Source organism: Rattus norvegicus, chromosome 3 (genome assembly GCF_021556685.1).
Source record: "Rattus norvegicus strain SHRSP/BbbUtx chromosome 3, alternate assembly SHRSP_T2T, whole genome shotgun sequence".
Taxonomy (NCBI): Eukaryota; Metazoa; Chordata; class Mammalia; order Rodentia; family Muridae; genus Rattus; species Rattus norvegicus.
In genome coordinates, this window is record NC_141536.1 from 16385113 (window position 1) to 16397505 (window position 12393).

A 12393-nucleotide genomic window follows, 5' to 3' on the forward strand; every position below is an offset into this window, starting at 1 on the left:
AGAGGAACATGAGTGCCGAGGGCAGCAATCCTGGGTAAATGTGGATCCAGGCTGTCTCAGGTCCATGCTTCAGTTTCTCAGTCCATAAACACGGGAAGTGAAGGGATGTGAGATGGTCTAATGGACGGTCCAAGGCTTCAGCAGGGACAGCAGCCGACAGCTTCACTGTCACCTCCACCTTCACTGACCGTGTATCTGCTAGCCCAGTTCCGAGCAAGCACCATCACCCCAGCCCCCACCCACACCTGTGTGAGCTCAAGGAGCAGAGACACACATGGCATCTAGGTTTAATCAGGAAAGCAAAGTTTATTCATGTTTGAAACTACATATAACTACCACAAGGAAGACTTTTCAATCCAGGGTGTGAGCCAGTAGAAAGGAACACGGAACGCTTTTAATACATCAGAATCACCGCCACGAATTATTGTCACGACCCAGTCAGTTTCAGAATCGCATACAATACAAAAAGAGGAGGAGAGGGCCCGCCACACAGGGTGAAATGTACAGTGCTGAGTACTGAATCTGAACGCATCACAAGAACCCGCCTTTTTTTTTTTCTTTTTTCCTTTTTCTTCATATGGATTAGTAACAAGATGAAGAACATTCAACACGCGTCTCAGTATTTACAACAGCTGGGATGGTCCGTGTTAGGAGTCAGACCCAATGTTGCCGATCTGGGCTTTTTAAGGGTTGCAAATGCAACCCTGAGTTTTCTTTTAAAAGATTACAATGTACATTACATTTTGTGAAGGGAAACAAAGAGTTAATTACAAGATGCAAAAAGATAAGAAAGAGACGAACTACAGCGTGAGTATTGTTCAGAGGTAGTAAGTGAGCGCTCTAAGCTACAGAACATGTTGGGATTCTATTGGTTTGTATGAGTTCGCATGAGGTAATAAAGCTGTGTTTTGATTGGTGGGATGTATAAATACTCTTTTGCTACACTATATACAGCACTCCAGAGAGCAGGGCCTTTCCAGGCTGCCCAGAGGAAGAGCACACCTTGACAAGTCTGTGCAGCACCCAGCGCACACGGTCAAACCCCAGACAGGTCTTGTTTTCACCTCTGTAGCAGCAAGATCTTCATCTCAGGGCAATCTGGATCCATGGTCTCATTAGCGCAGACTCCGGGCTCTGGTACTTCAGAGGGAGAAAGGAGGCCACCAGTCTTTGACCTAATTACAACATAAGAGATGGCAACACAAACATGGCGAGGGAAGTTCTGAAATGCCTTCCTTAAGAAGACAGGCAGACATCGCCTTCCCTCCAAGCCCATCCGTGACGTGAGAACGATGAGAGCCTGCATGGAAATCCGCCAGGGCTCAGCGTAGGCAGGGTGAACCTTGCCTGCTCTATAATTGGGGTCTAGCATAGATGGTACTTCTTACCCTTAAGGCCAAGGAACTGGCAACTGTGGAACCATTACTGTAAAATGTAATAATAAATTAGGATGAGACAGTTAAGAACTGTCAACAATGTTACGTCTCGGCCTAATCGGATAAAGTGCTTTCCTTTAAACGTGTGTCTTAAGTTTAAATACAAATGGTTATGATTCCTTAAAAAACAGGTTTCCCGAGTTCTCTAAGAAGACAGGGTTTACAGTAAAGCTGTAGGTGGTGGGTTACAAAACGCTTCCCTCCTCCTCCTATTGCTCCGAATGCGCTTGTCAAGGCATGACAGCTGGGAGAGGCCAGGATTAGTTAGAGGTATCCGAGTGCACGCTGCCCGGGCCTTCCGTAGGAGAAGTCACAGAAGATGGAGTTGTTGCGTCCTGCCAGCCTCCATTAGCCTGAAAGGAGAGGCACAGTTCAGTGGGTGCACATCTACATAGTAATTCCACTCCCCAATTTAGAACACCCAGAGCGACAACAGGAGAGCAAAGGCGCATTAGCAAAATGTATTTTCTGAACCCACTCTGGCAGGAGTTGGAAGATGTGTTAAAGTGGGATTAAATGCATGTGAAACAACCCATTCTATCAAGTAAGGACCAAGTGATAAATCAGCTTTGTGAAGATGACTTCAGCTAGTCCCAGGCTGGCCTCTGATCTGCTGCTATTCTGATCTGCTGATCTGGTGGCATTCAAAAGCCACCTCTCAGAAGGTCCAGTGCAGAGGCTCAACAAGATGCCTTAGTGCAACCTTGAGCTTCAGGAAGCAGACACTTCAGCCAGCTTCATAGCTGTTCCCAGAGAAGCTGTTCCCATATACACATGACAGCCAGCTAGTGTAACCCTTGGAAAATGAAGGCCATCATTTCCCTCCAAACAGGAATCCCTCCAAAATGAAAATGTATGAACCGTGGAGGGGTGCACGCTATTCAAATCGGGATTCCAATTATCTGCCAATGGAGCCTCTAGTTGGGACGGTGCAGCTGCCTGCACCTGCGGCTGGCCCTTCCTGTCTCGGACCTGCACCAGCACTAACAGGACTCAAAAACAAATTTGCCTCATGTCTCACCCTATAGAGGCAATTGCTGAAATCAATGTCTGATCAGATTTCTGCTGTGGCAGACAGCTTGTCGCTACGTATTTTTATGTCAGTCAAGAAGAGGAAGGTGCTGGGCTTGTGAGCTGGGGTACACTGAGCAGAACTGACAGGGCAGGCCTTTTTGGAAGGAAGGCAAGGGTGAGCTTCCTGACACCCAGTCCCTGCAGCTCCAGCCAGCCTTGGCTTCTATACTGCCTGGCCCCACACCCACACCCACACAAGGCCCCTCAGTTCTCTGCCTCCCTCCTGTCCATCTGCAATCTCTCCAGAAAGTCCACCTGAAGGTGTATGAGACATACAGAAGATCTATGTGCAGGCAACTGTTTCTTCCCCGACAACGGCTGTGTGTATGTGATTGTTGTTGCTTACTGGAACTGGGTCTGGAACCCAGGGCCTTGAGCATGTTAGGCAAGCTCTCTGCCACAGAGCCACATTCCAAGCCCATACTGTCCTTAAAGAACTCCTTGTCTTCTGATTAGCTGCATAGTTCTGCATAGAAAGTCCCTTCAATCTCTCTAGGATAGTGATTCTAATGCTGCGACCCTTTAATATAGTTCTTCATGTCATGTTGACCCCAACGATAAAGTTATTTTCATTGCTACTTCATAACTGTAATCTTGCTACTGTTGTGAATCATAATGTAAGCATCTATGTTTTCTGATGATCTCTGTGAAAAGGTTGTTCGACCCCCAAATGGCTGAGATCCACAGATTGAGAACCACTGCTCTATGACCGGGGTGGGGGCTGGAGAGAGGGGTGGGTAGGAAACCTAAGGAGCTGGTAATCTAAGTGGAAAAAGAATTTGCAGCTTGAGATATCAAATTCAGGCTAGAGGAGGAGAAATGGGATTAAATAATAAGTCACGGCACTGTTTTTGAAAGCTTCAGTCATGCCAGGTGGGTGGTAACAAGCCCATGTGTGTTCTGTCTCTAAGGCATAGCCTCCCCTGTCTAAAAGGTAAGCTGTTTCCCCTCAGGTATGAAAAGCTCCTTAGGAAAAGAAGAACTCTTCTTACACAGATCCAAGTCTAAAGATATCCCATCTGAAGTAAACACCATTCCTCCTTTATCCAAATTTATAAACAACAAATGTACAATATTTCTCCCCTGCATGGCAGCTGCAGGAGAGGTTGTCATCGAGCACTCGCGCTCGCTCTCTCTCTCTCTCTCTCTCTCTTTTCTCAAAATAAATTAATCCTTACTCTGGTGGTTTGAGATTATGCACTGTATTATACAACAGCGTCTTATCAAGCCTCATCAGTGAAGATGGAATTCACGTCTGTAAAATGCTGCAGGCAATCATGGCTTCATATTTTATCATGTTGATAAGGATATCGCACATTCTCTGAAGCATTTCAAAACACTTAAATGAAAAAGGGGAAATGCAACTAAAAGGCTTTTTATACGGCTTGTTGTGGGTTATTGTGAGTTATTTATAAACCCAAAAAGAAAGATTTGACATTTCAAACGTAAAAGATCTGAGTATTTAATGGTCTTTTTTTCCCCTTTACAATTGAACATCCTCAATCACTCTTTAAGTCATTAATATTTGCTCTCTTACAGCAAATGAAGGCCCTCAAATGCCTCCATCCTGCTCGGGGTCTGCTGCCATGTGTCCGAGAACGGGGCATTCCTCACACCTTGCAGAGCCCTGTGTTTGCCATTTCCTATCCACGTCAGGGTAGGCAGCAAGGGAAAGTCTTGTGAATCAGTAACAAAGGTTTCTCTATCATTAAAGCAAAGAGGCCATTAAGCTCAGGGGTTCCATTTTGCCCCCCAGGCCAGAACGGGGTTCTTTGTTTAGCATGGTTGCCGATGTGCTGGGCCTCCAAGGTTATCACTTTCACCCGCTCTGTGCTGGGAAATTTTCCTGCTGCTTGATTCTAAAATAAACAACCCATTTCCACACATCACGGTTGCTATGAAATGGAGTCTTAATGGGCTGGTACTCAAGTCCCCACTGATGATAGGACACCAGCCCCTTTGGGCTTCGGTGAGGGTTTCAAAGGGCAGCTATGTAAGGAAGCACTGCGGGCCATAAAACGAAGCCATAGCAAAGATGCTGCCGCCCCCAACTGCCAACAAGACTGAAGCCAAGTCCAGGGACTGTTAACTTGTTCATTAGTCACTGTTTCCCTGACACGGTTCCCACAGCTCTCCTCCCCTCCCAGGGTACTCACGTTTAAGTTATGCGGACTGTACAGTGAGTTTGCTCCAAGGCCGTCACTGTAGCCTCCCGTCTGATTGATAACATGACGGAGGGTATCCACCTAGAAGTGAGATGAAACAGAATTCATCACCTCCATCTATTAAAACATCATCACTTACAAAGGGAACAATTTGAGTTATGTGTGCCACAAGGGTGGAGCATCCTCAATGAAAGACAAATTTATCAATCAGATGTGACTGGAGGGATTTCAAAGATTCCTTGCATATTTAAACTCACACATCTTTGTTTTTCACACCAGCCAAACAATAGCATCTTCATGGTAACGCAGACTTTCCATCTACAGCAACCAAGTGTGTGTGGCTGTGGGTGGAAACCTACTCACTGGTAACGAATGCTGAACCCCAGCCCGTCCCCACCACCAGTGCATAAGAGCGAGAGAGTACTTGCTCTCAGTCAAAAGGACGAGAAAGGGGTTCAACCTGGGATCTATTTTAGGAGTTCAGGTTTCAGTGTCCTGACTTGCAAGCATTCGGGAATAAAAGAACAATATGTTCTCTTGTTTATTCTTTCCCTTTCCCTCTTTTCCCACCCCTTCCCTTTCTCAGGCACACACAATCTTCTGTTCTGTCATGACAAAGGCCCCCTCCCCCATCTCCATGAGCTCAAGCCAGAGCCGAATGCATTCACAAAGTTCGTCAGCTTTGAATCATCAAAGGCATTGTCCGCTTAACTTCTCACTGAATTAAGAGGTGGGCAAACGTGTCCCGTTTGGATGCCCAGCACAGGTGCTGCATAGATGTGCAGACCACTTTCACGGGTCAGAGCGGGGAGTTTTGAACCCAAACCCTACCCTGCCAGAAAGGCCCCAGCTGGGGCATTTCTCCTACCTGTGACTGCACATTGGCTCCGACTTGGGACCCTTGGTAAGAATCCCCATTCAGACTCTGCATGTTCATGAACATGTCCCCAGAATTTGGGAGGTTAAAAGAACCAGAAGAACCTGGAAAGGAAAGAGTTAAGTAGCTGAATAACAGAGAGCTACATACACAATCCCCAAAGACCTCGAGGTAGGGAAAGGAAAAGAGGCAGAAGGGAGAGGCATTTCCAGCTTTAGAAGGACAGAACGTTAACTCAGCTCTAGAAGGTCCTGCTACTCACACTATACACAGGAAGAACATTATAGAGGGTGAACCCAAGTGAAAAACCAGAAACGAATCAAAATAGGCAGAAAGCACCCAGGAGCTGGCCCCAGCCTTCTCCTTGTTTCCATTTCTCTCCAGACTTAATCAAACAAGCTCTTCAATGTTCAGTGTCATGGTGGAGAACTACCTGGAGAAGACACTTTCCTGACACTTTCTCCTAGATATAACTCTATGTTTCCACTCACCAGTGTCTGTGGCCCAGTAGAAATGATGGGGGTATAATAAAACAGACAACCTTCCCTGGACCTTTAAATGTATATTTTAAAATCTCCCTAGAAAGCATCCGAGGCCCTCCAACTCTTCTACTAGGGTTAGCTGCACCTTCCGCTGCCAGCCAAGTTCCCTGTAATTTAAAGACATTCTTCAAACTCCATGAATGCCACATAAAATTTAAATGGAATGTTCTGTGTAAGGAGTCAAAAATAGTGCATTTATAGCCAGCTGTGGTGGCACACACATGCAATCCCACCTAGTCAGCTGAGGCAGAGGAATCACAAGTTTGAGGGCAGACAGCTACAAAGTGAGTTCAAGGCTTTTTTGGACAACTTAGTAAGACTATCTTTAAAAAATAATGGCTAGTCATAAACTTTGCATATGCAAAGCCCCGGGTTTAAGCCCCACTACCACAAAAAACAAAAACAAAACAAAAAAATCATTCCTTTATATGCAAGTTCAGCAAGTCACCTGGCACAGACAGGCTGCGACCTAGAGCCTGAAGCCAAGAGCACAGGAAGCACAGCAACGTCCCAACCCAGCATTCAGCTTCCCTACCAACCAGTACATACCTGCTGCTTCAGTCTGACAGACCACCAATGACCCTAAGGTGATAGGCGGAACATTATATGATAGAACTTTGCGTATCTGCTGAATTAAAGGCCATGGCTGAGTATAAAGGTTCTAGCATCTACAGGAGCGAGTGGCATTCGCTGTGAACAGTGGGTTTCCCAGCACAGGCTGGCCCCTTATCTACCCATCTCCAGAACAAGCCTATAAGCGAATACAAATCTCTCCTGAAAGGCCCACTGTGCACCCAGTGAGGCTGAAGCTTCAGAGCCTGTGGCAGATGCCTGTCTGGCTGCGTAGGGAGTGCGCATGCCATACTCACCAGAGTTTGGCGTGGTGGGTGAGTTGGTCTGGTTGTTCTGCACGGCTGCGGCCACTGCGTGTGCGGCTGTCACGGCTGTTTTTGCAGCATAGAGATTGGCCTCCTCTTGAAATTTGCCGATGTTCTTCTTGTACCTGATTCGTTTGTTGCCAAACCAGTTGGATACCTATCAAGGACAGGACATGAAATAGGAAGGGTAGAGAAGTCACAAAGAAAAAGCCAAACTTCCTGTCCTTGCTATGGGATAACGAGAAGCTCTGGGTAACACAGTGCCCTGTCTGCCACTTTGCACCACATAAGTAGTGCATAATGATTTTAGGGGTTCACTTTCCACTTTGGCATAGTCTTTTGAACAATGCTTCTTGGAGTTGGCCATGGGAACACTAAAATGGCTGGGAGTACTGCTCATCAAAACACCCAATTGTTATGTGCGCATCAAGCATAGCAATCAGACTACTAAAAAAGCTGAAAAGCTACAGGAGGCATTTGTTAAATTGGGTATTAAGAAGCACACTTGAAAAGAATGACTCATTGTTCTTTTGTGGGCCTGAAACAATCCTGGCACCTATATAGTAGTATCATGTTTGGTCTGCTGAAGAGGGACATCAATTAATAATGGATGAACAATCCCTTTGTCTCCTGCCTTGGAAGACACTGCACGTCTGCCAAGATGGCTGCTCAGGCTCTGCCAGTGACTGTGGGAAGCCTCAACCTGAAAACTCAAGCCAGCTCAGTAAGGTCAAAAGCAAATGCAGAGGAATGGCTGATTCCATAAGGTAGAATAGAGGTTTGGGTTTTTTCCTTTTTTCTTTTTTTCTAAACTGCTTGTGATGTCAGCCAGTACAAATGTGAAAGAAGATGTTGGCAGAAGGCTGATTTCATTGCAACTCATAGACAGCAAAGGGAGAGCCCAACACTTAGTGCTCAGGTTCGCACTACTCACACGTCCCCAGTTACCTGTAGTTGAGCTGTGTAAAGAAGCTAAAAGTTGTAGAGCGGTGTGTCAGAAGGTATGCCCGATGCAGTATCCTGAGAGCTTGCCCCTCTTTTGTTAAAGTAACAATTTAAAAACATTCCCAGGAACTGCCTACCAGTCTAGCAGAGGAACCACTGGTGTGGTTTCAGAGTGACTGTTCTACCCTAGGTATTATCTGTAAAGGCTCCTCGGGGGCCCTGAGCAGAGAAAAGGAATGGGATGCAGTTCAGAGCCCTCCAACCCAATTTTCTACAGTGGGCAGCCCCGCTGGCCACCTCTGCCAAGTCTTTAATTGCTTTGGAAATGGTGCTCTCATTCTTCAACTGATGGCACTCACCCTCCTGGAGAAGGCTAGAAAGCTCTGGCAGGGGATCCCTGAGAGAAAAACAGCACTGGCCTTACTGTTGCCCATATGCTGCCATCAGAGCACTGAGTACACACACGTGCACATAAATACACATGAGCACACTTGAGAGGACCCGTGCTGCAGCACAGGTTCCTTGGAAAGATGGAAAAACCCACCCAAAACCAAGGTGGTTGCCCAGGCCACTCAGCTATCCTCAGGCAAGGCTTAGCCTCTCAGCAATGCCAGCAGCCATCCTTCCCAGAGCTCATTCTTCCCGTGGACCCTCCGCATTTTATTCCAACACCTCACCTCACCTCCCTTCTCCTCTCCTCTCCTCTCCCTCCCCCACCCACGTGTGTGTGTGTGTGTGTGTGTGTGTGTGTGTGTGTGTGTGTGTGTGTGTGTGTTTGCATGTCCTCCAAGGCTCACTTCTTGGTCCTTTTCTCTTTCTCCCTATCACACCTTCAGTGATTCTATGTGGGTGTCTCTGAGGTTTCTCTTTCTATCCCTAGCTTTATAAAGAATGTTAGATCCCAATGTTTAGATTCCCATAGGACTTGCCATAACCTCCAGCATATTTGGGTTAAGTGGAAGGGCAGGTGCTTCTCCTCTCTCTCTGTGCTTCTACAATCCACACCTCCAGAGCTATGGTGTTCACAGCAGAGTCCCTGGCTCCATCCTTGAATAGCCTTGAGTGAGCATATACTTTATTCTGGACTAGGCAAAAACAACCAGTCCGGCTCTCCTCATTCACTCTTACTTATAAAACTGGTCTTATTTCTGACAACTAGAAATTCAGGACATGAGGTCCATGTGTTCAGCCCATGGCCCCAGGCCCTCCTGCCACTGACTTTCCCATTCCCCAACTCTTCTCACAATGGCAGGCTTGCAGCAGGTGTGCACAAGATGGCCTGGCAGGCAGAGATTCTGGAGAAGAAACGGGCAGAGCCTGGCCAGGCTAGCTAGAGCTCGGAGGAGAGGGGAAAGAATCACAATGTTGATGTGGGGCTTATGCATGGAGCAGGCTTCAGAGAGACTTCTATGCAGAAAGAACCTACCAGGGAGGCTTATGATCCCTTACGAAAGCAGAGTCAAGGCATTCTAAAGATTAATTTATTTTATGTGTATGTATACGTGTATGTGTTTATGTGCACCACATGTTGAAGGAGCTTGAGAAGGCCACAGGGTATCAGATCCCCTGAAATAAGAATTAGAGGTTTCTGGATGTGAGGCACCTCATGGGAGTGCTAGGAACCAAACCAGGGTTCCCTACAAGAGCTCTTAACCACTAAGTCATCTCTCCAGCCCCAAATTATGTCAATCTAAAACCAGAAAAATGGGCCTACGGTGTAGCATTGTTGGGTACTTGCCTGGCAAGCATGGAGCCCTGGGTTTCATCCACAGTGCTACATAAAACAGGAGTGGTGGTGCATACATACAATCCCTAAATTCTGGAGGTAGAGGTGGGAGGATGGGAAGTTCAAGGTTATCCTTGGCTATATAGCAAGTTCAAGGCCAGTTTCCAATGCATACGATCCTGTCGGGGGTTGGGGGGGAGACAGAGACAGACAGAGACAGAGACAGACAGAGGGGAAGGAAGGAGGGAGACAGTCCACAAAAGCCAAAAGCCAACCATAACCACAACCAGAATCAAGATATGAATAGTACCCAAATGTTCAAGTTCTGATACTCACTGTTAAAACAAATCCTCTTGGAGTCTCCCCACCTCCCACAGTCCACAGTCTCATATCAGGAGGCACCCCACCTGGCAAGCACATGGCTGCTTGTGTATATCACAGCCCTCTGGCTTTCTTGAGTTGGCCATTAGGCTTTAGAAAGAGTTAAGTATTGAATATATTGTTTATAGTACAAAGGGAGACAGTCCTGGATGAGGCAGAATCTGGCATTTCTTACACATAATTAATGAAAATCCCCCAACTCTGAATGTAGCAACAAAGGCCTGTCTTGGAATACTCTCCTTTTCAACAATTCTCTGTTGGATTCAGTACTTTGTAGTTAATATTACCTTGACAATCAGAGAAGCTATAATACATTAATGAAACCTAGCCTAGAAAATCAGATTACTGCTTTATTAACAGTTTCATAATTGAGGAATCTCTACCATGGAAGGCCTCATCTCTGGATATGTAAGAATCCTCTGTTTATGCACACCCCTGGACCAATCAAACAACAGTCATCACTAATAAAGGTTTATTTAATTCTCACAGTAAAATTTTAATATCACCAGCAGCCTGGGGAAGCTTTAGCAAGTGGGTTTGCTTGACATCAGATCGTTTCCATTCTGCCAGTCCCAATACTTCTTAATCTTTAATATCAAGGCAATTAAAATTAATGGCCACTCGTCTGCAGCTACTGTGGGCAGTGTTTCCTTGACATCAGTTGTTTGATGGGATTACCTAGAGGTTAAACTAACAAGCAAGGTTTAATTGGAAGCAATGAAAGAAGCAGCGATCATACGTTATGTTTAACCTGCATAACCACATTCAAATGAATATCTAGAAATGTTAACCTATTTCTCAAATTAAAATATGCACATCACACACATTCTGATATCACAGACTGGGGTCCTGTGGCAATCAGCTAGTAACTTCACACAGCACAACCCAGAGCAGTGTAATTAATATAAAAATTGACACCAAAATTCAGAAACCGTTTTCATCTTTTAGAAATGGATACAATTACTTGCAGAAGACCCCTGGTTACTCAGTGAGAAGCACAAAAGTTACAGGGCACGTGACCTCTCCTGCAACAGTGCTCACAACAGAGCCAGGCTACAGAACGGGCCACTAAGGACAGCCTGTTCTACTGCTGAACTGTGATGGTCTGTACATTGGTCCCTTAGTGGAAACAGGCAGGAAATTGGTAAGGGGAAATGGAATACACTGTCCTGTTCTTCTCTTCTGAGTCTCACATCAATGATTCACAGCTCTGGCTATGAGAGGGGCAGAGGACCAAGTAAGAATTTTAAGATTAATAAAAATGAGAATAAAAACACAAGCGCTCTTCCAACACTTAGTGTGCCTGGCCCCAGATAGAGCATCTGGAAGTCAGAGAAGCGAGGAGGGTACACTGTGGGGTTGCTGAATTTCTCTGGAAACTTTTTTCTAGGCCAGGTGACAGGAAAAGCCTCCAGTCTCTTCTATATGCTCTAACCATCCATGTCTCCTGCCTACATCCTGCAGGTCACCACTTCAACAAAGCTGTTTTGGGGTGGAACAGTGTTTTTGGCTCAGTGGAGCCATGTGCAAGGCCTTGGGTTCAATCCCTAGCATTAACACAAAACAACAGTGATTTTACTGCTGGAAAGCTTCCCAGCTTCCCAATAAGGCTTCCCCTTATTCTGTCACTTTCAACTCAAATAGTCAGTCAGATGCAGGCATGGCCATATGAAGGCCAAGTGGTTAGGGCTCACAGTCTGCTCCCACATTCATGTTGTTCCAAGCTGAGTGACTTGGGATAATTTGAGTCTCCTCTCATATAAAATGAGCGTGATAGTAACCCGCCTTCCTCATAGATGTGTTGGTGTTCTAGGCGCATGCATTATTGGGTCACTATTAGCTATTACTATTATCCATGTTTTATCAATGAAAGAACAAGACAGCAAGACCATTCACAAGTTGCCCAAACCATACAACAAACTGTGATAGAGCCAGATTTTCTGCTTTTCTGAGAACGTTTACTGAGCATGTTATCATAAGTATTGTCCTAGGTACTGTGGGGAGATAAAAAAGTAACTACATGGCATAAGTCTAACTTTGTGGCCATGAAAGCAATAGCAGCCCCTCAACACAGTTGGCAAACCCTCCAGAAGCTCACATCAACACAAACAGCTACAGTGAAAGCTATGGCCTCCTCTCCCCAGACTTTAGAGAGTATTCACTTCTCCAACTCCTTGCCCCTCATCTCTCTTTTGGTGGTGACAGAGGCAGAGAAAAGCATTGTAGGGAAGAGGCAGGGAGTATCCAGGAGTGTTTCTGAAGAGGCAGGATCTCAGGGGAAGACGAAGGAGTAAGCAGCGTTTTGAGTGAGGGAGGAAGGCACTGTTGTGTGACAGATGATCCCTGCCATTGAGCCAGCTGTGGTGGAG

At 46.0% G+C, this 12393-nt stretch overlaps 1 protein-coding gene across 3 annotated transcripts in view; it reads right to left on the minus strand.

Moving 5' to 3' along the window:
• Positions 1-282: 282 nt before the first annotated feature.
• The window catches only part of Pbx3 (PBX homeobox 3), a 194440-nt gene continuing 182329 nt past the window's right edge, over positions 283-12393 (minus strand). The window contains exons 5-8 of one of the 3 annotated variants that reach the window (XM_087652727.1): positions 6964-7129; positions 5544-5656; positions 4667-4756; positions 283-1789 (exon numbers count right to left, since the gene is read on the minus strand). In XM_087652727.1, the coding sequence (XP_087508853.1) occupies positions 1697-1789; positions 4667-4756; positions 5544-5656; positions 6964-7129 (462 nt within the window). In that variant the 3' untranslated portion in view covers positions 283-1696. 3 annotated transcript variants of the gene reach the window in all.